General features: G+C 45.3%; 12 protein-coding genes across 12 annotated transcripts; 6 read left to right on the top strand and 6 right to left on the bottom strand.

Moving 5' to 3' along the window:
* Positions 1 to 216: 216 nt before the first annotated feature.
* MEF1 (Mef1p) lies at positions 217 to 2,543 on the bottom strand (the record flags this gene model as incomplete). The annotated part of the gene is made up of 1 exon (XM_020217066.1): positions 217 to 2,543. Exon 1 carries the CDS (start codon positions 2,464 to 2,466, stop codon positions 217 to 219), a length of 2,250 nt encoding a protein of 749 aa, XP_020072674.1. The 5' UTR covers positions 2,467 to 2,543.
* Positions 2,544 to 2,876: 333 nt separating this feature from the next.
* On the top strand, positions 2,877 to 5,269 carry CYBJADRAFT_147912 (uncharacterized protein). The gene is made up of 2 exons (XM_020213286.1): positions 2,877 to 3,163; positions 3,227 to 5,269. The coding sequence occupies exons 1-2, from the start codon at positions 2,980 to 2,982 to the stop codon at positions 4,891 to 4,893; spliced, it is 1,851 nt and encodes a 616-aa protein (XP_020072673.1). The 5' UTR covers positions 2,877 to 2,979; the 3' UTR covers positions 4,894 to 5,269.
* YIP5 (Yip5p) lies at positions 5,087 to 6,048 on the top strand (the record flags this gene model as incomplete). The annotated part of the gene is made up of 2 exons (XM_020216235.1): positions 5,087 to 5,131; positions 5,209 to 6,048. The coding sequence occupies 2 exons, from the start codon at positions 5,087 to 5,089 to the stop codon at positions 6,046 to 6,048; spliced, it is 885 nt and encodes a 294-aa protein (XP_020072672.1).
* Positions 6,049 to 8,604: 2,556 nt separating this feature from the next.
* CYBJADRAFT_123797 (amino acid permease) lies at positions 8,605 to 10,326 on the top strand (the record flags this gene model as incomplete). The annotated part of the gene is made up of 1 exon (XM_020212499.1): positions 8,605 to 10,326. The coding sequence occupies one exon, from the start codon at positions 8,605 to 8,607 to the stop codon at positions 10,324 to 10,326; it is 1,722 nt and encodes a 573-aa protein (XP_020072671.1).
* Positions 10,327 to 10,591: 265 nt separating this feature from the next.
* Positions 10,592 to 12,442, bottom strand: FET5 (ferroxidase FET5; the record flags this gene model as incomplete). Its single annotated transcript, XM_020216234.1, has 1 exon — positions 10,592 to 12,442. One exon carries the CDS (start codon positions 12,440 to 12,442, stop codon positions 10,592 to 10,594), a length of 1,851 nt encoding a protein of 616 aa, XP_020072670.1.
* A 145-nt stretch (positions 12,443 to 12,587) lies between these two features.
* Positions 12,588 to 13,913, bottom strand: XYL2 (D-xylulose reductase XYL2). The gene has a single exon (XM_020217743.1). It carries the CDS (start codon positions 13,774 to 13,776, stop codon positions 12,712 to 12,714), a length of 1,065 nt encoding a protein of 354 aa, XP_020072669.1. The 5' UTR covers positions 13,777 to 13,913; the 3' UTR covers positions 12,588 to 12,711.
* A 2,747-nt stretch (positions 13,914 to 16,660) lies between these two features.
* PRR1 (serine/threonine protein kinase PRR1) lies at positions 16,661 to 17,551 on the bottom strand (the record flags this gene model as incomplete). The annotated part of the gene is made up of 1 exon (XM_020212113.1): positions 16,661 to 17,551. A coding segment is annotated over one exon (891 nt), but the record flags the coding sequence as incomplete, so codon positions are not given.
* Positions 17,552 to 18,899: 1,348 nt separating this feature from the next.
* On the top strand, positions 18,900 to 21,377 carry RGR1 (Rgr1p; the record flags this gene model as incomplete). Its single annotated transcript, XM_020213580.1, has 1 exon — positions 18,900 to 21,377. The coding sequence occupies one exon, from the start codon at positions 18,900 to 18,902 to the stop codon at positions 21,375 to 21,377; it is 2,478 nt and encodes an 825-aa protein (XP_020072667.1).
* A 157-nt stretch (positions 21,378 to 21,534) lies between these two features.
* On the bottom strand, positions 21,535 to 21,852 carry CYBJADRAFT_123469 (NADH dehydrogenase [ubiquinone] 1 beta subcomplex subunit 9; the record flags this gene model as incomplete). The annotated part of the gene is made up of 1 exon (XM_020212484.1): positions 21,535 to 21,852. The coding sequence occupies one exon, from the start codon at positions 21,850 to 21,852 to the stop codon at positions 21,535 to 21,537; it is 318 nt and encodes a 105-aa protein (XP_020072666.1).
* Positions 21,853 to 22,190: 338 nt separating this feature from the next.
* On the top strand, positions 22,191 to 23,141 carry CYBJADRAFT_166341 (glucose-6-phosphate 1-epimerase). Its single transcript, XM_020214446.1, has one exon. The coding sequence runs from the start codon at positions 22,223 to 22,225 to the stop codon at positions 23,111 to 23,113; it is 891 nt and encodes a 296-aa protein (XP_020072665.1). The 5' UTR covers positions 22,191 to 22,222; the 3' UTR covers positions 23,114 to 23,141.
* Positions 23,142 to 23,412: 271 nt separating this feature from the next.
* Positions 23,413 to 23,769, bottom strand: SBA1 (Hsp90 cochaperone SBA1; the record flags this gene model as incomplete). The annotated part of the gene is made up of 1 exon (XM_020212276.1): positions 23,413 to 23,769. A coding segment is annotated over one exon (357 nt), but the record flags the coding sequence as incomplete, so codon positions are not given.
* Positions 23,770 to 24,624: 855 nt separating this feature from the next.
* On the top strand, positions 24,625 to 25,562 carry CYBJADRAFT_166338 (uncharacterized protein). Its single transcript, XM_020214445.1, is given in 2 exon segments — positions 24,625 to 25,211; positions 25,225 to 25,562. 1 exon segment carries the CDS (start codon positions 24,643 to 24,645, stop codon positions 25,096 to 25,098), a length of 456 nt encoding a protein of 151 aa, XP_020072663.1. The 5' UTR covers positions 24,625 to 24,642; the 3' UTR covers positions 25,099 to 25,211; positions 25,225 to 25,562.
* Positions 25,563 to 25,668: the final 106 nt, after the last annotated feature.

Below are 25,668 nucleotides of genomic sequence, written 5' to 3'. Positions count from 1 at the left end.
TTGATCGAACGGTGCCACACAGAAAACAACAACAACAACAACAACAACAACAACAGCAAAAAAACCCTCAAGCACCACCAACACCGTGAAGCGGCAAGGTGTTCAGAGACCTCTGCCCATGTTGAACGTTGTATAAACACACTACACATTTTTAAATATGTACAAGGATATCTTAACACTTTCTATACGACTATTGCAGTAACGTGAAGACCGCCATCACTTCTTCTCCTCTGCGAGTTTCTTTTGATGCTCAGCAATCAACTCCTTCTGTAGATGCACTGGAGCCTGGGAGTATTGCTTGAACTCCAGGGAGAATTCACCCTTACCCTGAGTGGCAGCTCTCAAGGAGGTGGCGAAACCAAACATTTGGTTCAAAGGACACTCAGCGGTGATGGTGAACTCATCCTGGCCGTTTTCAGTGTCGGCGATGATGGCGCTCACCTTGTTCAGCAATCCAATGACGTTACCTTGGAACTCATTTGGCGCGGTGACATCCACGTTCATGATTGGCTCCAAGATCACTGGGTTGGCCTTGAGGAAACCCTGCTTGAAGGCAGCAATGGTTGCGGTTCTGAAGGCCAGTTCGTTGGAGTCGACAACGTGGACTTGACCATCGTTAATGAGCATCGAAACACCGAGAACCTTGTGACCAATGAGAGGACCCTTTTCAATGGCCTCCTCGAATCCCTTACGACAAGCAAGCAAGAACTTCTCTGGGATCTTACCACCGACGATTTGAGCCTCGAAGCTACAGTCACCTTCAACTGGCTCCAGCTTACCGGCAACTTTGGCGAATTGACCAGCACCACCAGATTGTTTCTTGTGGGTGTAGTCAAAGTCAGCTGGGATGGTGATGGCTTCACGGTAAGAGACTTGTGGTTTACCCGTGGTACATTCGACACCGTACTCACGCTTCATACGCTCAACATAGATTTCCAGGTGCAATTCTCCCATACCTGAGATGACTGTCTCCTTCGATTCTGCGTCGTAGTTGACTCTGAAGGTTGGGTCCTCCTTTTGGAAACGGTTGATGGCCTTTGAGAAGTTTGTCACATCCTTGGATTTTGGAGTGATAGAGAGAGAAATAACGGCATCTGGAACGAACATAGAAGACATGGCGATTTGGGTGGTACCATCGGAGAAAGTATCACCAGAGGAACAATCAATACCAAAAGTGGCACAGATTTCACCAGGTCCAATCTCGTCAACGTCCTCCATTTCCTCGGAGTGCATACGTACCAATCGGGAGACTTTAACCTTCTTGCCAGTCTTGACGTTGGTGATGTAACCACCCTTCTTCAAACGACCTTGGTACACTCTGAGGTATGTCAATTGACCATATTTACCTTCTTCAAGCTTGAATGCCAAACCGACAAATGGCTCCTTGGAGGATGGGATCAATTCAACTGGTGTCTCGTCGTTCTTGACATCCAAACCTTTGTTCAAAATTTCACTTGGGTTTGGCAAATAGTCACAGACGGCGTCCAAGACAGGCTGTATACCGGTGTTAGCCAAAGCAGAGCCCATCAAGACTGGAGTAAATTTTCTGGCAATGGTGGCTCTTCTAATGGCATCCTTAATCTGTTGAGGAGTTGGCTCTTGTTCATCGAGGTAGATCTCAGCAATCTCGTCATCAACGTCGGCCAATGTCTCAATCAACAGTGCTCTCTTCTCTTCAACGAGGTCAACCAAATCAGCTGGGATTTCATCAGTTCTCAGGATTTCACCTTGAGAGCCTTCGTTGTACACAGCAACTCTATCAATGATGTTCACAGTACCTTTCAACTGGGATTCAGCACCGATTGGGACTTGAATGGCAGCAGCAGGGGTTCTGAGTTTAGCATTGATTTGCTCAATGGCCTTGAAAGGATCAGCACCCATTCTATCCATCTTGTTGATGAATGTGACTCTTGGAACGTTATAACGACGCATCTGACGGTCCACGGTGACAGTTTGGGATTGGACACCAGACACAGCACAGACAACCAAGACAGCACCATCCAAGACTCTAAGAGCTCTTTCGACTTCAATGGTGAAATCGATGTGACCTGGTGTATCAATCAAGTTGAAATGGTAAGGCTTGTTGTTTCTCTCCCAAGAACAGTAGGTAGCAGCAGACTGAATGGTGATACCTTTTTCCCTTTCAAGATCCATCGAGTCCATCTTGGCACCAACGTTATCACGGCCTCTCACCTCATGGATGGCCTTGATTCTACCCGTGTAGAAAAGCACACGCTCAGTGAATGTGGTCTTACCAGAGTCAATGTGGGCAGAGATACCGATGTTTCTCATCAACGACGACTTCTTCAAGTCATCTTCCGGCAGCTTCTCGAGGATCTTGTCAATGACAACCTTTTCCTCCTCGTAGGTACGAACAGCAGCTGAGTAATGGAACAGTCTCTTCTGAGCAAAGGAGTTCAAGAGCTGACGAGAGCTCTTACCCCACAAGTTCCCCAAAAGTCTCATCTCTCCTGCTTTAAACTAAACGTCTTAGAATGAGCTGGAGATGGTGCAACTTGTCAATCTTGAACCAAACAGATTTTACAAACTTCCGAGATTTCGAAAGCCCATCGAAGAAGAAGTCGGCCACGCACGGAAAAAAAAAATGAAGCGTCAAATCAGCGCATCGACAAAACGTGGCTGTACCGATATTACATAATCACAAATTCGAAAAGCAGAGCGCGCCAACTTTATAAAAGGTTACCCTGCCCTCACTATCCTCGGCGGCGACGGTGTGACAGGGGCAGGTTGGTGTAACCACAGCAACTCCAGTTGGGAGACAGGCGCAGAAATAACGTTTCGCCTAAATGTAAACAATGCACGCAAGTTATTCCACCAACCATTACACAAAACCAATTGCGTAGATAAAAGGAAATATTTAAATCAGCTTTACAATCACCATGGCACTATCATTACACGCGGAATTCAATCTCAGCACCTCTCAGTTTCCAGAACCAACACACACGCTTTTTGTTGACGATGTTCAAGGTGTATCATCCCAATCTGATATTGTTGATTGTGTCATTAGGCGGGTTGATGCTCGGGCTTGAAACCACAGCTATGGCGGTGTTCATAGGCGAGGAGGAGTTCAAGTTTTACTTTGACTATCCTTCTCCTCTATGGCAAGGTATTATAGCGGGATCGTCGCCGGCAGCGGCTTTTGGTAAGTATACTTGACAGGAAAGTACTCTCAGAGTGTGGAAGCACTAACAATTCCCTTCGTTAGCTGGCTGTTGGCTAGCAGGTGTGTTATCTGATGCGTTTGGCCGTGTCTCCACTATCCAGATCGCCTCATTTGCTTGGGTGGTTGGTAGCGTAGTTTCTGTTTTCGTCGTGGATATCGGAACCCTTATCGCTGGAAGAAGTATCAAGGGCATCGCCGTTGGTATTCTTTCTGCATCTATTGTAGTCTATGTCATGGAGCTTTTGCCGGCAAATAAACGGGGTCTAGGCACATCTACACTTCAGTGGTGCTTGACGTGGGGTATAATGATAATGTTTTACCTCTCATATTTGTGCTTGAACCTTGAAGAAGATGGTTCCTTCAGAGTAGCATGGGCAGTGGAAGGGTTACCAGGATTGATGCTTCTATTCTTGGGGTTCATATTACCTGAGTCCCCGAAGTGGTATGCCTCGAAGGGGAAATGGCTGCTAGCGACACAAACAATGGACAGCTTAAAGCTTGCGTGGTCAACCAAGGATGAAATACCGGATCAGGTCATACACGCTAACCTGTCTCTGAACAATTTGAACAACATCGAAGGCGTGCTTAACCAATTTGAGAATCACCTGAAGAAGTGTTCATACAGAGATTTATTGGGTCATTCTCTAAGGTATCATCTCATAGCTGGAATAACCACACAGTGCGTCGTTCAGTTGAGTGGTATAGGTGTCTTGATGTACTACTTAGTCTTCATCTGTGAGATGATTGGCTTACAAGGTGATAGTAAGATTCTTTCAGCCTCTGTCCAGTATGTGATCAATGTGATATTCACAATCATCCCAATCTTGTGGCTTGATAAGATGAGACGGAAGGATGTCCTTGTTTATGGCGCTGTATCTCTTGGACTGTGTAACTTGGTCATTGGTGTAATAATGGGATCCTTTGGACATGCTGTTTTACCCGTGGATGGTAATGAGAGCATTGTATGGGAGATCAAAGGCACACCAGGATCAATATGCCTCGCCTTTTGTTTTCTCTTTGTTGCAATATTTGCATCGAGTTTGTCGTGCGCAGCTTGGCTATATACCAATGAGATCCTACCATCAAAGGCCAAGGTTAAAGGTTCAGCCATCTGTATGAGTTTTTCATGGTCCCTCAACTTTTTGTTGACTTTCTTAGCACCCTTATTGTTGAGCACCATCAAATGGGGAACGTTTATACTCTTTGGTGCATTTTGCATCTGTGGAGCTCTGTTTATGGGCTTTTACCTCCCGGAGACGTATGGCTTAGACGAAACACTGATTGAGAACGTGTTTGATACAGCTTACGAGGTTGAATTCGAAGATATTGAGCTAAAAGACCGGACTAAGACACTGGTGAGTGCAACGCCGTCACACCATGAGACATCATCAAAGAAGAGAACGTCACCAGCCAAGCCATCCCCAACACATGGAATTGACTCACCAGTTAAGAGTGACCATTCAAACGAACCCAAGAGGGCATCTCCCTCTCTGAGCAACGAACAGAGAACTGGGTACCTTCAGAGCCTTGACGGCCCATCAAAAGTGCTGAGTGACCCGCATACTCCGTTGTCTTCACCGCCAATGACCTCAGCTCTGACTGAGAGGGGGGCACAGGTGCAGGGATCAACCCCGAGTGGCTATTACAACTTGGGATCTGCGAACTCGCTGATTCTTAACGACTACGAGACCTCTGCTTACTATAGTTGAAATGCATCTTCACTGTTTCAACCGTTGTAGTTGGCGTTTCCCAATCGGGAAGTCCGGTCAGAGTTGTATCCTCGGAAATGAGCCAATCCCGTCCCGCTGGATTTGTGTGGATTCCTGTGGATTTAACGGGTCTCTGCGCTTTTACCCGTTCCAGTACTTTTGTTCCAACATTGGAGATCTAACTACTATCGCAATGAGTAAAGCCAACGAGAACAACGATCTTTTAGACATCGACAACGTAAGTAGACTCATCTGGCTTGTTGTTTTGTGCAATTCCTCCTTTTCAATGGTGCTGGAGAACTAACATTGATGAAGGACAACTGGCTTGAAGATGACACCAATCTCTCAACAACGCCAAAGGCGATGACTGCTCAGGCATACATTCCGCCGGATGACTTTGTGATTGAGCCTGAAGTACCAAGTGCACCACAGCAGCTTCCAGGACAGAGCTCCGACTCACCACACATCTCGAATAACTTTGATGGTGGAGTACTCTCAGTCAATCATTATAGACGTTACTTCAACTTGAATACCACTGAATTCCTGCAAAACTGTGCGCAGGCATTGAACTTTGTTTCGACCAAGACGGACTCTGTTGAAGAGATTGGCGATCTTTATGGTCCAATCTGGGTCACTGCAACTGTGATTTTCATACTGTTCTTCAGTAATACGTGCTCAGGGTTGCTGGTTAGCTGGGTCCAAGGAGGCGATTCTACATACAAGTACAACTTTGATCTGTTGACAGGTGCCATTTCGCTATTGTATGGCTACACGTTCCTGATTCCAACCATTTTCTACTTCATCACTGTCTGGTACTTGAAGCTCACCGGATTGTTCCCACTTTCACGACTCATTTCGATATACGGTTATGCAAACATTGCATGGGTTCCAGCTGCCATCCTAAGTATCCTTCGTGGCTTCTTGGTCAACCATACAATATTGAGCAGTGCTTTGAAATGGATCAGCGTCCTGTTTGGAGGTGTAATCAGCTGTGCCAGCATACTGGTGAAAGTTTTCCCAGTGACTAGACACAGTTGCGTTGTTGTTGATAAAGAAAAGCTTGCCATTGTTCTGTGTGCTGCATTACTTGTGGCTCATGTTGGGCTGATCATTGCCGTGAAGGTTTCCTTCTTTGGTGACTTGAGCGTGGTCTAAACAGATACTATAGGACATTTTGTAAACATGTGATTGATCAACATACCTGAACTCCTGTTGAGATGTGTCAATTGTCCAATTGGTGGTCTTCGGAGAGATCATATGGTTGGCTATACCGGCTGACGGGTTATTAACGTGACCTTGATATATGGTTATATATATATAATACCCTCGAGTTTTGTCAGCGAAGCAAAGTCACTAAATCAGTTACTTTGATAATAGAAATGTGCTGAATTGGCGTAAACTCAGAGCTTTTTGCAAACCACTTGGAGAATTTGTATCTACGTACTGGTACAGCTTGGATTCATCAAAATCTGCAAGTGTCCGATTATCGTTTGTGAAGAAACTCTTCATAAGAACTAATTCCAACGAACGATCTGACAACAGCCCTCTTTTGTCATCTTTCAGTAACCTTCTCACATCACTGAATAATCTTTCGCTCAATGATGAGGTAATATTGACCACTGCAAGCACAGCTACCAAAACACCATTGAAATCTTCAAGAAGAAGTGCTCAAACTGCCAAGTTTGTCAAATTATGATCATCAAACACGTATTTGGCAGCCACTAGGAGCACACACTAGAGCCATTGACTTTCCCAGCTGGGTCATTGTAGTATTTCCTGGACAATTGCTATACTTGCGTGGTGTCATGTGTGTAAGGGCACTTGTGGAAAAGGAATCACTCGTTAGCCACTGACCATATATGAGTACAGAGGCACGTAGACATCTGCCCACTCAGCTGTGGTTATGGATGGCACACAGTATACACAAAATGTTATCTTTCTCTATTCTTAGTGGATGTATGCATTTTCGCAATGTGTGGTGGGCGTGGTAACTGACACCATATAACCGTCTTGCGGGTATGAAGTGCACAAATTGACAATAGATCTCGGCATTAGAAGGTGATGTACGATGCTTTCAGTGGAGCTGAGTCAAACGAGTGCCTATTGTTGTAGGTGGTAAAGCCTGATCAGAGTCGGAAACCCTTGGTGCCATACGCACAAAAGGGTGTTGAGCCTTGACTCTGGGAGCGTTGTTGATGCCATCCACCATGCATCTCACTTTGAAGTCTCCAGAAAAAAGGGTCAAACCAATGAGCTGTGCTGTGCTATATAACACTGAAGAATCCTCCTATTAAATCCTGTCATCTTTGACCTTGGAGGGAAAAGACGTCTCTTAAGTCGCTAAATAATTGGGGATGTTTGGGATCCACTCAAGCTTGTATTGAACTACATTTGGTCCAGGCTTTCCAAACTTCGGATGTTCAAGGCAATCACACACAAGATGTACATCACCAGGAGTCCCTTTCCTTCCTATCTGAGAACAGCATAACAGTGCCCTGTTATCTCTAAACAATTGCACTGAATCGTTAGCTCTTGTATATCCTACCTTCCCTATCTACCACAGCCGGTCTACTGGCTCGTAGGGAAGCCACTGAGCCCAACAACCTGATGTTTCCTTGATCAATGGCACAGGACAAAATCAAGCCACCAACAACTTGACGACAACTGGCAACTTCTGGCAACTTGTGGCATAAGGCACTCACAGGGAAAGGGCATCAAATGTCCAGCCCGTTGCCAGCTCGTGGGCCCGTTGGCGGAACATCTTCACGCTTACACTCAGCGCCCATATATGGTGTTGCGCAAACCAGACGGCGTTTCTGTTTTTCCGTCGTGCATCAAGCGGCATTCAAGGCCGAAGTTTATTTCTTGTTTTTCCTCCTTTTTCGATGATTCGGCGCGTCTCCTGTCAGGGAAGTGTGGTTTGACACATAGGTTATTCCCTTACAACAGAACAACAAAACAGCACCACCGAGGGCTTGATTCTGGGAAACGGTGTGCTATGGCATGTCCAACGGCCTGCCTGTTCACACTGTTGATATTCTGAACGGATTGACCGTGACATGTCCCTTGTATGCGTTGTACAGTGGTGGTCCAGTTAGCACGGTCGTTGCGGCATCTTCTGCTTGCATCAACGGCACCAAGAGACAGGACAAAAGCGAAGCATACGGCCACAACTTGCATTTCACAGCAGTGACTTTTACTTCACTGTTTGACGAGGTGATACACCATAACTGGATAGGCGGCGGAGGTTGAAACGTCATAGTATGGAACGGTGCTTTGTCGGTCAGGGGAAGCGTGGAAAGTGACCACCACACTACATTACAAAAGGCACTTTATACAACGGTCTGATTGGCTAATGCATATCCTAATCAATATCTCCAAGAAATCAGCCGAAAGACAACGATTGGCAACGACTTTTGCACGTCATGTAACACTTGGAAGTACGGGGAGAGGGGCCCTACTGCCGTGGAATTTCTTTTTTGCAAGCGCTCCTCCCTCCAGTTGTCTTTGGACATCATCCATTTAGATGCAAGAGCTCGTGGTCTCTGAGATTTAGTATAAAGCTATTCCTGTAGCCTGTTTTTTCGCTAGTGCCATTGAAATTCATTCCTCCTCTATCTGGCTTGCTTTTAGTTTCGTAGCCTATCAACTGAGACATTCACTTCCATCATGGGTAATAAGATCGAGGCCCTTGAAGCCGAGACTTCAAATATGAAGTCTGAAGAAGATTCAGGTTCCTTTCATATGACTGCGGTCTCTGAGACGAATCCGCAAAATGACACCAGATGGAGAAGATTCAAAGACTCCTTCAAGAAGATGGATGACGATATTGATCCGTCTCTCTCAGAGGCCGAGAAGGCCCAGATCAGAGAGGCTCGTAATGAAGGTGAGAAGTTGAAGAAGGGTATCAACAGAAGACACATGTTCCTCATTGCTGTCGCAACAGGTATCGGTACCGGTTTGCTTGTTGGTTCCGGTAGCTCTCTTCATAATGGTGGTCCAGCTGGTCTCATCATTGGTATCATCGTTGTCGGTAGTATGCTTATCCCTGTTATGGAGGCTGCTGGTGAAATGGCTGTCACTTATGCTGATTTGACTGGTGGTTTCAACGCCTACTCCTCTATTCTTGTCGACAGCTCTCTCTGTTTCGCAGTGTCATGGAACTACTGTATCCAATGGCTCTGTGTGATGCCTTTGGAGTTGGTTACTGCTTCGATGACCATCAAGTACTGGAACGAGACCATCAACCCAGATGCCTTCATTGCAATCTTTTACACCGTGATTGTCATTGCCAACTTCATTGGAAGTGATGGTTATGCTGAGTTTGAATTCTTCTTAAACACTTCCAAGGTGTTGATGATTCTAGGGTTCTCCATCTTGTGTGTCATTCTGATCTGTGGTGGTGCCTCTTCTACTGGCTACATTGGTGCAAAGTATTGGCACAACCCAGGTGCCTTTGCAAACTCTTTCAAAGGTGTGTGTGCTGTGTTTGTCAATGCTGCTTTCTCCCTTGGTTGTACCGAGTTTCTGGCCTTCTCTGCTGCTGAACAGCCAAACCCACGTCGTTCCATCCCATCGGCAACCAAGCAAGTTGTGTACCGTATTGTGTTCCTCTTTGTCATTCCATTGTTCTTGATTGGTTTGTTGGTTCCATACAACTCTCCAGATTTGCTCGGTGCTTCTGGCTCCCAATCTCACACTTCTCCATTCGTCATTGCTGTCTCGCAAGTCAACGTTGTTCCACACATCGTCAACGCAGTTATCTTGCTTGCAGTCTTGTCTGTCGGTAACTCTGCCATGTTCTGTTCTTCCCGTACACTGCAATCTCTTGCTGAACAAGGAATGGCTCCTTCTTTCTTCAACTACATCGACAGAACCGGTAGACCAATCAGATGCTTGATCTTCTCCGCTGTGTGTGGTATCTTCTCTTTCATCGCTGCTTACGAGAAACAAGAAGAGGTGTTCGACTGGTTGCTGGCTATCTCTGGTTTGTCAACCATCTTGACCTGGTCTACCATTGTGCTCTGTCACATCCGTTTCAGAAAGGCCTTGGCAGTCCAAGGCTTCTCGACTAGCGAGCTGGGATACCGTTCAAAGACCGGTGTCTTGGGCTCCTGGTATGCCTTCACCATCAACGTTTTGATCTTGATGGCCCAATTTTGGATTGCATTGTTCCCAATTGGCGAGAATGGTAAAGCTGATGCTGAGAACTTCTTCCAAAACTATCTTGGTATGGTTGTTGCCATCGTGTTCTACCTCATTCACAAGGTCTACCACAAGAACTGGCGTCTCTTCAGATCTGCTGAGGAGATTGATTTGGTTAGAGGTAGAAAGATCTTTGATGCAGACGTCATCGCCCAGGAGAATGCTGAGGATGCTGAGCAACTCAGAAACTCCCCATTGCATGTCAGAATTGCAAGATTCTGGTGTTGAATTACATTTTGATGACTTGTACGTATCAAGCATCAATCCACTGCATGTTCTATTGACAATTTATAGCATTGTGATGTCCGTGTTCTATGTTTTATATTAGTTTAATGATTTGATTATGATATGTTCTCTTAGATCTCGATTGTAAGGTATCAATAGTTGTGCGATTAAAACAAATAACCCATAGCTACTTGCTGGTGTGATACGGATTCATCAGCGTATCTTGTTCTTTTCAAGCGGATGTGTGTGGAAGTCATTACATTAGTCATCATTGGGCTTCTTCTGAAGCGTCGTTACCAGAAAGCAGTGGTACTTGAATCATATCGTTTTCTTTCAAGATACGTTCTAATTTGTCAAACACGGCCTTATCATCTTGAACAGCATCTTCCAAGCCGTATTGAATGATACTCCATAAGCCGTAGATACCAATGAGCGTAGATATAGCAAATGCAACGTATCCCTTTAATGTGAATCCTTCTGGAAGTGGTGCAGGTTGTACCGGTTCTCCTTGTAAATCAAACCAATCGTTCACATGACCTGCAGCATTACCTCTTGTTGGTACACCACATGCCTCACAGATTCTGTAGAAGTCATCTGGAGGTGTTTGTTCTTGAATAGCCAACGGGTCCTCTACCAATACAATGGCCAAACCTTGTTCCAAATGCCAATCAAGGTGACAATGGAAGAACCACACACCAGGATTATCAGCACGGAATCTCAACACTATGTAACCAAATGGCTCTAAGATCACCGTGTCTCTAATCAATGGGTACTTTTGGAAAGGTTCATGGTTGTCTGGGTCGTAGGCCTCTTGTTCATCTTCTTCAAAGGCTTGAGATTTTTGAACAACTTGGAAGGTATGTCCGTGTAGATGGAATGGATGACGACCAGAGTCTTGGTTGTTAACGACAATTTCAACAATATCATGTGGCTGAAGAACATATGAGTGGGTATTTGAGCCGTAGATCTTTGCATCTGTAGCGTGCTCTCCAGAAGAGAGCACTGAGAGCAAGGTTGGTACCTTTGGTGCCACATATGTGATGTTGTTGAAGAATGCATAGTTGATACCATCACCCAAATTATCCATGATTACATCCAAAGTGATCCTATAGTCAGGCTCATCCAAAAGTTCGGTCTTGTTCAAGGGTCTAAGATTGATTTCGTTGAATGAGCCGGAAGGAACAAAAGAATAGGGCTTCGGTGCCGCTTGTTTTGCATCATAAACAATGGAAGACATCGCAGCGAGTTTCAGGTCCTGTGGAATAGAGTCCAACATGGTATTGTCGAACTTTTGCATCAAGGCGTAGTTCTTGTCAGTTGTTTTCTTAGCCTTCACCAAGACTGAATATCTCTGGGCAACGGCTATGTACAAGTATTCCACGGTCTTGGGCTCGACGTATACACCGTCAACTTCCACGATAGTCATCTCATGGTCTTCGAGGTACACGTACTGAGATACAAAGACACCAACGTTGATGAATCTCAACAAGTACGTCTTATCCGCCTCGAAATGGATCGTGGCGTTCTGTGTGTCGTTCAGTAGCAAGTTTTGAGGTATTGGCTCAGCACCGGTAGGGTTGTAACGGTTCTTGAACTCCCGGGTCAAATCGTCGTACTGACGATGGTACGTCTCGCTGATGGTGATGACCTTCTCATCATCATATTCAAATGGGACATCGGGATCGTGGATAATGAACGCACCACGCAAACCATCGCTGTACTGAGCCCCGGTGTGCGAGTGATACCAGTACGAGCCCACCTGCTCGTGAGTGGTGAAGTTATAGAGATACGTCTCGCCTGGTGGGATAGGGCACTGTGTCACCATCTCTGGGCCATCCATGTAGTTCTGACCATGCATAAACAACCCGTGGAAGTGCAACGAAGTGTTTTGATTCTCCAACCCATTGGTCAAGTACAACTCAACACGATCGCCCTTGTCAATGTGGATCTCTGGGAGTGGCCATTGGCCGTTGAAGCCAACCATCTTCTTCACGTGAAGCCCATCGGGGTTAGCATCAACCCATTCAGCGGTGTAGTGGAATGTATGTGTCTTCGCCACGGCGGCTTGCGGTAGAACAAGCAGCACCAGCGCGGTTATCAACAGTCGAACGGTGCTCATATCAACAGGATGGAATGAGGAAGGAAAGGCGCAGCCGCTGTGATACCAACCGTTGTGCCAGGAGATTAATTTGCTCTTGTTGTTGCTCTCGGGCTGTTTTCACAGGTGTTTTTTCCTTCGCTCTTAGTACTCTTCTGTTGACGGAATACGCCCGCGATGATTACTCCTTTAGGAACTGTAAACCGATTTCCGTGATATTAGATGTTATATATGGACGAGAGACGGGAGGAGAGACGGGAGGAGAGACGGAAGGAGAGAGCGTGTGCCGTTTATAACTTGTGGCTCTCTTCCGGACCCTCGATGATGGTTTTGATCACGTCTTTACCATTGTGCAGGTTGAAGTCGTAGGCGTCTTTGGCGTTCTTAAAGGCGAACCTGTGAGTGATGATAGGCTCGATGTTGAGCTTGCCCGAGGCCATGAGCGCAACGGCATCCCTGTAGTCCCCGTGACAGTATCTAAAGTTCCCCTTAACGGTGAGCTCCTTCTCCGCAACTTGCCCAATTGGGAACTGAACAAGGTCTTTACCCATTCCAACTTGGACAAAAGTCCCACCAGCTTTCAAGATCTTGATTCCGTTGATAATGGCGATTTCAGCACCTGAGGCTTCAATTACAACGTCTGGATAATTACCTAGAAGCTTCTCAACCTCGGTTCTCACATCCTTGACGTTCATTGTGTTCAGCACATGGGTGGCCCCCATGTTGAGGGCAATGTCCAATTTTGAGTCGAAGATATCAGCAACAAGGACTTGCGTTGCGCCCATAGCACGGGCGCAAGCAGCACTTAGCAATCCAACAGGACCAGCTCCGAAAACAGCAACACTCGAGTTGAAATGAACCCCTCCAAGCTTGGAGGCATGGACAGCAACGCTCAAAGGCTCAGCCATCGCACCTTGGTCTAAACTGACATTGTCTGGTAACACAACGACAAAATCCTCTGGAGAGAGATAATATCTGCACAGAGTACCATCAAAAGGTGGTGTTGCTGCAAAGGCCATGTGTGGACACAAGTTGTAATGTCCGCTCTTGTACTCATCTGAGTATCTACTAGGAACACCTGGTTCTATTGCAACTCTGTCACCAACTTTACACTTTGTAACTTTGCTTCCAACCTCCACAACAATTCCAGACGACTCATGTCCCAACACCATTGGAGACTCCACCACGAAGGATCCAATCTTACCGTGTGTGTAGTAATGGATATCAGAACCACATATACCGGTACGCTTGATGGCAATCTTTACAGAGCGCTCATCTGTAATCTGCGGCTCTGGTCTTTCTTCAAGAACGATCTCACCAACTTTTCTAAGAACAACTGAAGGGTTTCCTGACATAGTCAAAGCAATACGCAAGCAATCAATGGGGAACAGGTACTGTCCAAGGGACGAATAGCGACGGAACTCAGTGCAAACTCCCTCATTTTTATAGTGTTTGAAGTGAGGATGTAAGAACACTTCGGGGAATTGCGTCCCATTGTTCACTGGGGTAAAATTACTCCGAGAATTGAAGAGAGGAAACACCGACGCGTAATCTCTACAGGCAACAAAGCCGTAGTTCGAGCTTAACTAGCAAAGTAATATGGTGGATGTTGACGGTTGTAGAGCACTTGTCAAGCCTTTAAGCCTGGTGGTGGAACTTGTGACTTCTGAAATGTGGAAAGTCCCTCATAGTACGGCAAGAGGTCTTCTTCCGTTGGATGTATCCTTTTCAAAATGAGATACAACTCCAATACTTCTGCTCTTGTCTTTTGGTACGGATCAGTGCTTAGATCCGGTATGAATTCACTTAGTTTACCGATCAAATGTTTGACTTCATCTTCTGTAAACTTGTCCTTATTCATCAAGATGGAGAACTTTATCATAAGAAGGCATGTAAACTTTTCTCCCTTCATCTTTCTGTCTCTCAAGGTATTGGCGAAGACCGTGTCGAAATTTTCGATGAAGGAGGTGATGGTCAACGTTTGGGACATTATACATAGCGATTTCTGTGATAGCTTTTGAATGCGTTTGGAAGCCTGTGACTCTCTTGTTAGAGTCAATAGAGATCGAACTAAAGTGGTGTACGTATCTTTCGAAAGTGCCAATTCACTCCCAAAGAACGCTAAATCACGGATAAAGATGATAGACTTCCCTAATAATTTTGTTCTAGTTGTACGGAGGATTGAGATCATATCAGTCAATTGCAAACGAAGCTTGTCTTGGAAATACAAGTAATGACCCTCTGGGAGATGAAGTCTCGTTAACCCAATGAGTACATCTAGATTGTTATATCTCTCAGTCCAATTCTGCGAGGTTTCCTTCCCTTCAAACACCACAAGCATGGAATCAATGTCAGTTCTTGTAAGCTTTGAGATGTTATTAACATCAAACTTAACCACAGGATCATCGTCAAACAAAATGTCCAAATACTCTTCTTCCTTCGATGATTCTCCGAAGAAACAACTTAGAACCGGCTCTGGAATTTGTAGGCATTGTTTTGTAGGACTAGGAGGTTTGGACTTTAGTTCGTTTATACATCTTCTTGGAATACGTGAAGGGGAAGGGGAAAGCCCAGAAGTAGTCAAGAGTCTGGGTGGAATATTTGAAGGACTTGTAACTTCTTCTAGTACAACACGACCACTATTGGAAGCTTTGGTAAGGTAGTTTGCAAAGCTTGTAAGCCCAGACTCACCAACGTCGACAGATGGTGGAGTTTTCGGCGACCCTTCAAAGGTTGATGATTCTTCATTCTCTTGATTCAGAAGTAACATGGGTTCGCTCTCATCAATACATTCAACCAGTTCTGCAGTGGTGATTATGCAATGTGGGGTTGATTCACCTGTTCGTTCAAGTTCTGAAGGGGGTTTGACATTGGTTATTTCTGTTACCGCATTGGCATATTTTGGATCATTTGACTCTGGTTTAATCACCTTTGGGACGGTTTCTGATGTTGTTCCCTGGTCAACTTGAAGGTCATCCATGGTATTGTTTGTAGCTGCCTTTAATTCAATTTCACTATTGGTATCCAATATGAATGGGACAGAGTCGCTGGTGACATCTGGGGATGAGTAAATATCTTCTGATAACGTGCTAAACTTCACCGGCGAACCAGTCTCACTCAGGTCCAAAGAAACAGATAAAGGCGTAGATACTTCATAATTCATAATGGGAGAAGACTGTAGAACTTGTGACCGATTTATCAGTTCATCCATTGCATCCTTATCTTGAGACTCGGAATCGTCAACATCTGTAGCAATTGAAACGTCTGACGAGACGCTGCCACCGTCATCCACCATATCATCAGGTGTATTGTCGATGGTAAAATGACCCCAAAACTCGTCATCCAAGCAAATCTCATATTTGCTCCTCAAGTAGACGATTCCAGCTATAGAAACACTGACAATGATAATCACTGCCCACACGTAAGAAGGCACGACAGAAGCTGGTAGATAACTAATCAGCGTATGAGGGGTCTTTGAGTATCCTTTGAGCTTAGCAAAGCGGCTGAGTAAAACCTCTGTCAGTAGATCCAAATCCAGGCCATCGATCTCATCAGGTATGTCTTCTTTCTCGATTGTGCCATCTTCAACGAGTGAATCCAGAAGTTTTATTGGATCCACATCATCGTACAAGTCTGATATTGACGAATCATCAAACAACAACTCGTACTCAGTGAACGGTGGAATGTCAATCTCAACATCCGCCACTGGCGGCTCAATGTACTTGACAGCTTCGTCCAAATGCTCATGTTAGTCCACACATCCTTCGTAAACAAGCGAGCAAAAAAGGTATAGGTCCTTACTGGAAACAGCCGTTTGAAGTCTGTTGATCTCTTCCAACATCACCAACCACAACATGGACACATGTTCCCACAACACGTTAAGCAGCGTGAACCCCAATACACTCATCACACTGTTAGACTGACCACTTCAGAGATCTGTTGATGCTTTCTTTAATTGCCCAACTGCTATAATTGCCTGTGCTCTTCAATGAACTGCGGTGCGGTGCGGTGTTATAAGGCGTCTTGGAGGGCATCCTACACCCGTTTGACACAAAAATTACACAAACACACAAACGTCGCACACTTGTAAACAAAGCATAACATCAACATGGATTTGTATGTAATTTACTACCAGAAGCTATAGTCATTTGTAGGCTTTCACTGTATGTATTAGATATCAATATTTATTCTGTTTCAGTAATTATACAATGCAAAGTTGTTTGGTAAGACGTTGCTTACCCACGGATCATCGATGACCTGAAGCGCAGTGAATCTATGCTCTCTTCTAACCAGCAGGTTGCCCACAAGAGCTTTAGCACGATCCCAGTCGTTATGAGACCACTTGTCAACACTATCATCCGCGTAGTGGTACCACGCCCATTCGATTCTCGCTATTCTATGCGCAACACGGGATTTGGCCCTGATGGACTTCACAGTTGGTAACGGGTCAAAGGGTAGGCGGGACTCCATCACCGCGTACAACAGCACGCCCAGAGCCCAAGAGTCTGTTTGTCTTCCATCATAGGGTAGTCCAATGAGGAGCTCTGGAGGAACGTAGTCCTCAGAGCCGCAGCGTGTAACGAGCATGGGGTCTTCTGGGTCTATCGTTCTCGATAATCCAAAATCAGTTAGTGTGACTATTGGGCGGGAAAAGCTCATCACGTCAATGGCCAGTAACTTGTCCAGGTGGAAATTCACAAGCACGTTCTCTAGTTTGATATCTCTATGAACAATGTTCTTACTGTGGAGATACGCCACTGCAATTGCCACTTCTGCAAAAATGCGGCGTATCAACAGAGGTGAGAGCTGTTTCCTGTGCGTAACAGCCAAGTCGAACAAGTCGCCGCCTTCACAGTACGGTAGCACGATACAAAACCTGTCTGGGTTGAAATCAGTTGCCAGCAGGCGTGGCGTACAAGGGTGCCTTAACACTGACAATATCTCCAGTTCCCTTTTCAGTGCACTTTCCAGTCTCTTCTTTGAATCTCTGTTATGAGGTGATTTGATTACCTTTATGGCGACAGTCATCAAAGCTGGGTCTTCGTCGTCAAAACATGCTTTGCCCAGGAAAACGGTACTGAACGTACCCTTTCCTAACGTACCAACCTGTTCCCACGAATGTTGTAGCCCTTGGCTGTCAAAACATGTATACACTCCAGGTACACCGGCACTGCCACTTGAGCTAATGCTGGATCTTCTTGTTACCTCTCTTGATAACTCAGGAATAGCACTGACATGTCCATCGTCATTGACCAGAGGCGTTGATACGTTTCTCTTTTGTGAGGAGTCATAGCCCGTATTATACCTCGGGTCCAGCGATGACCGTGGTACACTTGAGAAGCTATCAACGTTGCTATTTGCAGGAATGAACTCTGACAGGACTCTCGTCTGTGCCGTTTCAGAAGCCACTCCGGGTCTCACTGTGAGAGAACCATAGGGTTTCTTCTTCGACACCGCCATCTGATGCAATGTTGGTGACGGTGCCAGAGGAGACGTTGTGCAGCTCTGTGGTCTATTGGACATAACTGGTGTTGGCAACATCGATACACCTTCATACACTGGTGAGCCAGCACCACTGGCCCCGACAGTGGTGTCTAGTGAAAGCTGTTGGATCTTTCCCAATGTATCGTCTTGGTCAAGCCTACCTGGGTCAAGCTGTGTCTTTTCAGTGATTTCTAACTGTCTATTATGATCGATCTTCGCGTGAGTCTCTGAACGGGATGACCCGTCCACACAGTTACTCATACTGGCCCTTCTTGTCGTTGGCAAGTGTCAATTGATCTCCTCAATATGTTAATCTTTACACACGGCTCTCCAGCAGCGAAACCGGCAAGATGGAGCCTGGAATCAACAAACACAACTGTTTACCCTTCTAATTGTCTGTTTTTTTTCCCTTTTATGTCCCACTCTTTCAATATCCCTGTATACCGAGCGTAATGAATAGCTCAAACTAATACAAAGATTGTGCACGAAGAGCCAGCGCTGGGGAACAAAAACACACACACACCTCACACAGCTTGTATCTTCTTTCTAAAGATGCCTTCCTCAATAGGTGTGATCTCTCAATTGAGTATTTCTAATAACAATGGCTCCAGCCTTCCCCCCATAAGAGTTTCCCCATTTCCGGGCAGTTGGTTTATCAGTATCTGAAAAAAAATTAAACACCCATACAATTACCCAATTCGGAAGTCAACCTGAATAGGAAGGTTTCGCGAACTATTGATATGTTTATGGTTTTTTCTTTCTTCTTCTTTTCGCTTTTGTGGTTTGTTTAGTTCTCGTAATTGGCAAACAGTCTCTGCTGATTGATTTCTGCTTTCAGTAGAAGAACCCCCCCCGTTTGCTCTTCTTTCGCTTTCTTTCAATCACAGTAAGAAGGAAGCCTGTTTGAAGATCATTGGTCGTCTTCCTCTCGCTGTTCTTGTCGTTGTTGTCATTGTTGTCGTTGTTTTAGTGGGTCTTCTAACTGGGTTGTTCAATGCCAACAAGAGAGGATATGGATGTACAGACGAAGCACTCGGAGCCGCCAGAGCTTCAGCATATCACGACGAACATTGTTCCCTTGTCGTCGATATTGGACAAGTTCGCTCAATTCGCCTATGCCGAACTTTCACACGTGTTGAAGATGCAGCCCAATGATGATGACAAGAAGAAGAAGCTATTGGATTTGCTGGTTTATTTACGTACACAGTTCACCAGGTTGTACGTGCTGACGAACTGGTCGCATGCTTCAGCACACGATTTCAACAAATTCATAGACCTTTTGGCTTGGTTGAGGGAACAGTCGTCTCATTTTGGTAACCTGATATGGAGCACGAAGAGCTTGAACCAGAGTTTACTCAGTGCGAAGTTGCCCAACCCAGATTTGATCACTGCAATGGAGGTTTTATCCAACGGGAGACCAACGCTACCGACGCACAACTTTATAGAGACCAGGATATCTCCACAGAAGGTGCTACAGACCTTGAGGGATTTGAACGTTGTCCTCTCCATGAAGTATGCCTTGGTGGATGATTTGCCAGAGGAATTTACTGATTATGATATCAAAGATGGAAGAATATATGTCTATACAAAGGATTACCAATTTCAAATCTCCGCTTTGGATGAATCAACTCCATTCTTTATGATTGATTTCGAGCTCTCTTTTGGCAAATTCGAAAAGGCGAAGAACCTCATTAGGGTGTGTAACGAGGCACTACGGAGTTTCCAATTTGTAAACTTGAAGAGAATATTGACAAATTACACGATGGCCATGAAGCTATACCTCATACACCAAAAGTTGAACGAATTGAAAACGGTAAAACATACATATAGCCCTGAAAAGTTTCAAATAACGGTTCATTATTGGGTGAACAGTTTTGTCTTTAAATACTCAAGATTGGAAATTGGGCTGAACAAAAATAATGAAATCATTTATAGATGGTTCAAACAAGGCCAGTTGGCTCAGACTTTTGAACAGGTGGATCATATTGACATGTTCTTGAGGGACATTTACCATAAACATTCCACGTCGATCCTCTCACAGATTGAAGATTTGATGGTGAACAAATCGTTATTACAGATTAATGAACTCACCGGAATCTTCTATTTCAAAAACCCAACGCCAGCTTTAAATATGGCGTTGAAAAAGCTTAATGTTGATGACTTTAAGAACATCAACGAAAATCTCCAGGCCATACGTACCGATTTGAAGTTTACTGAAATCTCGAGCGTCTTGTCAGTAACTGGTTGGATACCTAACGATTTGATCAAACTTCCACAAGTGGAATTGTCGAAATTATACAATGGTGTAAGACAAGAACCACATAGACTTGTTAGATTCTATACGAGAAAGGAGTGGGCTCAAAATTGGTTCCTAATATTTGTCATTGATACAAAGATCAGAACGTTTATAGGTAATATCCGGTCAGTGCTGGGTCAGTGGACTTTGAATGCACCTTCGGAAGTGTGTATCAATTCCTTCGACTACAAGAGCTCCAAAGATGTGATTAACCAGGTATCCAAGAAGATCATGACTCATCTAATATCCCAAGAACTCACAGGTACCAATTATCATGTTGTTTCTCATGACTCGATAGTGGTTGAGACAGAGTCATTTGTGAAGATACCCAATGCATCAAAGGTTGTTATGCTCATGTTTAGAATTGACCCAACTAACAAGAACAACATTGTTGTCAACTTGAAAGGGAAGTTGAACAAGATAATAACACTTGATGATTTTATAGTGGATTCGAACGGAGTCTTCCAAATATTTGAAACCATCGACTTCAAGAGGGCAAATATATTGACGAATATTATGTCTAAATTGACCAAGCTGGCTAAGGTTATTGAACTCGTTGATTATTTACAGAAAAGGGATATGGAATTGGTTAGCGTTCAACTCGACCAAGTTGTTTTCAAATACGGCGATAATGTTTGCACCTTAAAGGAGAACTTTGATTTAGAACTACCCAAGGAGAACCCACATAACATTTGTCTCTCAAGCATAAGGAGATTCTTAGTGACCAATGGAGTTGATGATGTCTTCAAGTATTTGATGAAGTCCAATGTTTTGATCTCAAAGTTGAATGACATGTCAAATCAGGCACAAGTTGATAACGTTTCCTCATGGAACGTTGATAAGTTGAGGTACGAGATCATTTCCAAAAATGCAACGTACTTCTCTGTACTCTACTATTCCAACAAGTTCAAACCAAGACACGGATTCAGCATGAATATTGAGATCAAGAATGGGGCATTGGACTCATTTGTATACCTAATTTCCATCGACAAAGAAGACCTTGATGCCAATTTGAAACGTGAATTGACGTCACAAGGGAACTTGTTCAAGAACCGGGCATCCACGATAAAATACCTCGTTCCGCTCAGCGATGGCATTGTTTGTGATGATTCTGGGTTGAACTATGTGCTCGACCAACTACATTCGATGGTTCTCGACATTTATAACGTTGGTTAAAAGGACCAACCAGCATTTACATGAGCTCATAGCTGGGGGCAGAATAAATAAATATAAAAGTTAAAGAATAAATAATAAATAGTAGTGATATATACCAGAGGGCGTCTCTATAACATCCCCCTGTGTGGGTTCCTTGTCTTACGAGTACTTGCTTTTTTCAATAACGGTATGGTAATGGCTCCTCCAAGGATGGTGCAATGTATCTCTCGAACTTGGTACCACCTGGTCTCGTTGGTGGGATATATGGATCTGGATGTTTATACTTGTCCAACATGAACTTTGTCTTGTTGATGAGCTCCTCAACCTCCTTTGGATTACCAACGTCCTTGTACAGTTCGAATTGGGAACGAATCTCCATTGCTTTCTGTCTATAGTGATCACGCTTGTTTATCCAATCTCTTGCGAGGATCAAGCTGCGGCGATAAAGCGTCATCACAACGTGTCTGTTCTGTGGAGAGAATGGAACAACTGACATCTTTGAAGCAGGTTATTCACTCGTGAGATCTCCTTCCGTGTAGTTCTTTTGATAAACACAGGGTGAACTTGTTGTTGCAGTATGTTGTGTACCCCTTAAGAAAGGAAAATTTGTGGATTCGCCGGCGTTGAATTTAGGGAGGGCCAGCACGGAAAAAAAAACCACAGACAAACTCAAACGCCCTATTTCCGAGGGCGTGGTGAGTACTCCCGAGGGTTATTAGTCAGTGCTTACGTAAGCACCCGAACACCGCGGTTTGACGGGTGTCGGTGGGCCATCTCTCACTTCACCCAACGTCTATACACACAGTTGATGTTTCTTCCTTCCTTGCTATCTCCATTCTCTCCAGTGTATAGACCAAGCTGATAAGATGCCAATTGAAGACTTAGAAGACCGTGTTGTTGTGACACATCCATCGGATCCAAAGACCCAAGTGACCATTCTCAAATTTGGTGCAACAGTGATCTCGTGGACCATTAAAGGTGAGGAGCAACTTTGGCTCTCCACAGGTGCTTTGCTTGACGGTTCAAAAGCTGTTCGTGGTGGAATACCTTTGGTCTTCCCAGTGTTCGGTAAGAAGGAGACAGGTCCAACTGCCCAACTACCACAGCACGGGTTTGCAAGAAACTCCACGTGGGAGTTTTTGGGCCAGGTTCGTGAGTCTCCCCTGAGTGTACAATTTGCTCTAAGTCCTGAACAGGTTGATCCTGAATTGTATTCCAAATGGGAGAATTCCAACGATTTCACGCTGATTTACACCATTGCATTGGATACAGAATCACTCGAGACTAAGATCGAAGTTGAGAATGTCGATTCTCACGAGTGGGAGTTCAACTGGCTATTCCATACTTATCTCAAGATTGATGACATCGAGGACAGCATGGTTTCCAACTTACCTGGAGAGATCTGTTACGATCAACTCTTGAAGCAAAGCTACGAGGAGAGATTGCCAGTGGTGACATTCCACGAGGAAGTTGACAGAATTTATCAACAAGTTCCAGAGAGCAAATTGATTCAAGTTGTATCACTTGGCAACCCTATCCACACTGTGAAGCGTATTGGGCTGCCGGACGTTGTTGTGTGGAACCCATGGGTCAACAAATCCAATGGAATGGCTGATTTCCAACCAAAGAGCGGGTACAAGAATATGGTTTGTATCGAACCGGGTTATGTCCACGAGTTCAAGAAGCTAGCACCTGGAGAGAAATGGATTGGAGCCCAAGTACTCTACAAAGATGAGTTAAAATACCAAGCCATTTGAGATTTGTTTCCAGTATATACGAGAGAAGATAGGACGAGAAGATAGGACGAGAATACAGAGAGACGCTACTTCTTTCCAGCGCCATCGTGGCCTTCGCCTTCTTCCTCATCGGAAGAACTGAAGTCCTCCTCTGTAGCCTGCGAAGTCAGCTCCTCCTGGTTAGCGTCTACCGGCAACTTGGAGAAGTCAAACTGCCCATTCGCAGAATTGGCCAGTTTGGCCAACTCTGGGTTATCCTGTAGCATCGATTCCCAGACGTTGCCCTCATCCATCGCAGGCAGGTCGCCGAGCGCCCCGCCTTCCTCCTCATCCTGCTCGTCCTCATCGACCCACTTGTCAAAGTCCGTGTGGATGTAGAAGTACTTCACCTTCAACTTGGTCAAACGTGGCCAGTACTCCTTCTCAGCGTTGAGCTTCTGGATCACAAAGTACACGCTGTTGCCGTTCTGCCAATGGCGGGACTCCTCAGGCTTCACAGCCTTGTAGAAGTCAATGTCCAACACATAGTGGTTGTCGTAGTCCTCAGAGTCCGACTCCAGGTGGAGGTGCTCCGCCTGGAGATCCACCCTCAGGTTCTTGGTGTCTGCAATCTTCACCGTCAAGTAGAGAACGTTCTTTGCCGACTCCGTGGCGGACGATCTCTGCGCCCAAAGCACTGTGCACGTTGCTGTTAGTACGCTCTCACCAATTACACCTCAAATACCGATAACTCACCTTCTGGTGGGGTTGACATTGTTGTGTGTTGCGTTATGAATGATCTTTTGCCTTGTTTGCTACGATGTCAAGGTGTTCTCTGTTGTTGGGAGAAGGTATTGTGAGGGTAAACCCGGGTTATAAAGCACCATGTGCTCCGGCCCTATTTCCGATGGGCCTGTACGTGTGTTTTTGTTCCAGAAGGTCAAGGAACAATTGCACAATTGCACAGGACAGCGGGTAGGCGAATAGGCGACGAGGGATTGGTTGTGATGGAGCTGTTGCCTGTTGAGATTCAGATTGAGATACTGTCGAAGGCGCCAGGGCTGGCGAGCGCCAGCAGGTACTGGTTCCGGCTGTACAACTCGTCTGTTGTGAGGCAGAAATGCCTGCGGATACTCTCTGGCGGTTGTGGTGGTGGTGATGGTGATGGTGGTGGTGATGGTGGTGGTGAAGGGAGGTTTCTCAAGCTGTGGCCCTTTCTGAGCCGCTACATCGACGAGTCGAGGTGTTTGAACGGTGTGCTACACGATCTCGTGTCGCCAGAGCCCCTGTGGAGCGTTCTGCTACAGTTCCTGTGCAACAGAAAGGTGTTCTTCACGTATAACAACCACGGCAGAGGTGGCTCCAATGGTGTCTCCATCCAGTCGGACGAGGAGCTATCGTTCCAGGACTACGGGGTGCTCAGGTTTGACAAGGCATGGGCTTTCCTGTTCAAAAGAGGCGTATCGCTGCCGAAAGGTGAGTACAACTTACAGCTTGCGTTCACCCCCTACAGGGACACAAGAGGGCTGGCGACGATGAAACTGGAGGTTGAGAACCGTCTATCCAACTACATGCCGCTCAACATCACAGAGATGATACCGATGGGCACGATGTGCGTGTACAACGCTGGTAGGTTCATCATTGAGGAGGATCAAGGTGATCGAATAACACTTGAGCTCGAAGAGACCGGTCCACTGTTGAAGGAGCACTGGGAATTGCACTACGTAGACTTTAAGCCATGCAGGTTCGCTGCACAGCCCTTGTTGACGACGTGGGACTCGAACGAAGGGTGCCATCTATGGGAGAAAAGGGTCCACGTTGCTATAGATATCCTGCTCGATGGTGATGGAGATCTGACGAGAATCGACGCAAACCTGCAACATGAGGCCGAAGAGACGCTGGAGAAGTATCTCACAACCGGAGAGAGGCACGTTAAGATGATGACCATTAAAGAGCAACGAGCATTTGTCGATGCAGGCTCCAGCCCTTTTAGGAGATGGAAAACGCCGTTTAACGAGGTGAACTAAGACGCGTAGAATATTGAACGCTGGACATTGGACATTTGACACTGGACACTGGACATCAAACATCAAACACCAAACATCAACATCAACATCAACATCAACATCAACACCAAACACTGGCGGAGATGGCGCTTTGCTCGCTTTGTGCTGCCCATACCGAAACCTGACGGAAAGACGCTAGATAATGCTTGGTGTCCGGGTGCTAAATGTGTCAGCTTATGTAATCAGACAGGGTAACACAATCTGCCCAAAGAGTTTCCCAAAAAGGAAAAAAAAGCCAAAAAAAATTTCCCCTTGCTGTAATAAAATTTCAATTGGAAAAGCGCAAAAGTTGCAATTCTCAAAAGAGGCATTTCCACAGTAACGAACTGAACTCAGAGCCACGGAGCCAACGAAGGACGCGGTGTATTTCAATTGAATTAAGCAAGTTTGGAGCTGTTTTGTTAACTGGTTTCCCTCTGTTTCATTGTGATTGATTGAAGTGTTTGTCTAGTTTTATTTCAGTATAACGTTCGTTTTCAGTTATCGCTGCAAATATCATCCCATCTCATCACATCCACACATCCGCACACA

The sequence above is a fragment of the Cyberlindnera jadinii genome (assembly GCF_001661405.1).
Source record: "Cyberlindnera jadinii NRRL Y-1542 unplaced genomic scaffold CYBJAscaffold_2, whole genome shotgun sequence".
In the NCBI taxonomy this organism is placed as follows: Eukaryota; Fungi; Ascomycota; class Saccharomycetes; order Phaffomycetales; family Wickerhamomycetaceae; genus Williopsis; species Williopsis jadinii.
The sequence above is the reverse complement of the archived record's forward strand: the minus strand, read 5'-3'. Positions and strand labels throughout refer to the sequence as shown.

What these genes read in the sequence shown, in the direction of transcription:
- CYBJADRAFT_166338 (XM_020214445.1), top strand. Translation starts at nt 24,643, where the DNA reads ATGCCGCTCAACATCACAGAGATGATACCGATGGGCACGATGTGCGTG.
- CYBJADRAFT_166341 (XM_020214446.1), top strand. Translation starts at nt 22,223, where the DNA reads ATGCCAATTGAAGACTTAGAAGACCGTGTTGTTGTGACACATCCATCG.
- XYL2 (XM_020217743.1), bottom strand. Translation starts at nt 13,776, where the DNA reads ATGTCAGGAAACCCTTCAGTTGTTCTTAGAAAAGTTGGTGAGATCGTT.
- CYBJADRAFT_147912 (XM_020213286.1), top strand. Translation starts at nt 2,980, where the DNA reads ATGTTCAAGGTGTATCATCCCAATCTGATATTGTTGATTGTGTCATTA. An exon ending in GTCGCCGGCAGCGGCTTTTG is followed by an intron (nt 3,164 to 3,226) that starts GTAAGTATACTT and finishes TCCCTTCGTTAG; the next exon opens with CTGGCTGTTGGCTAGCAGGT.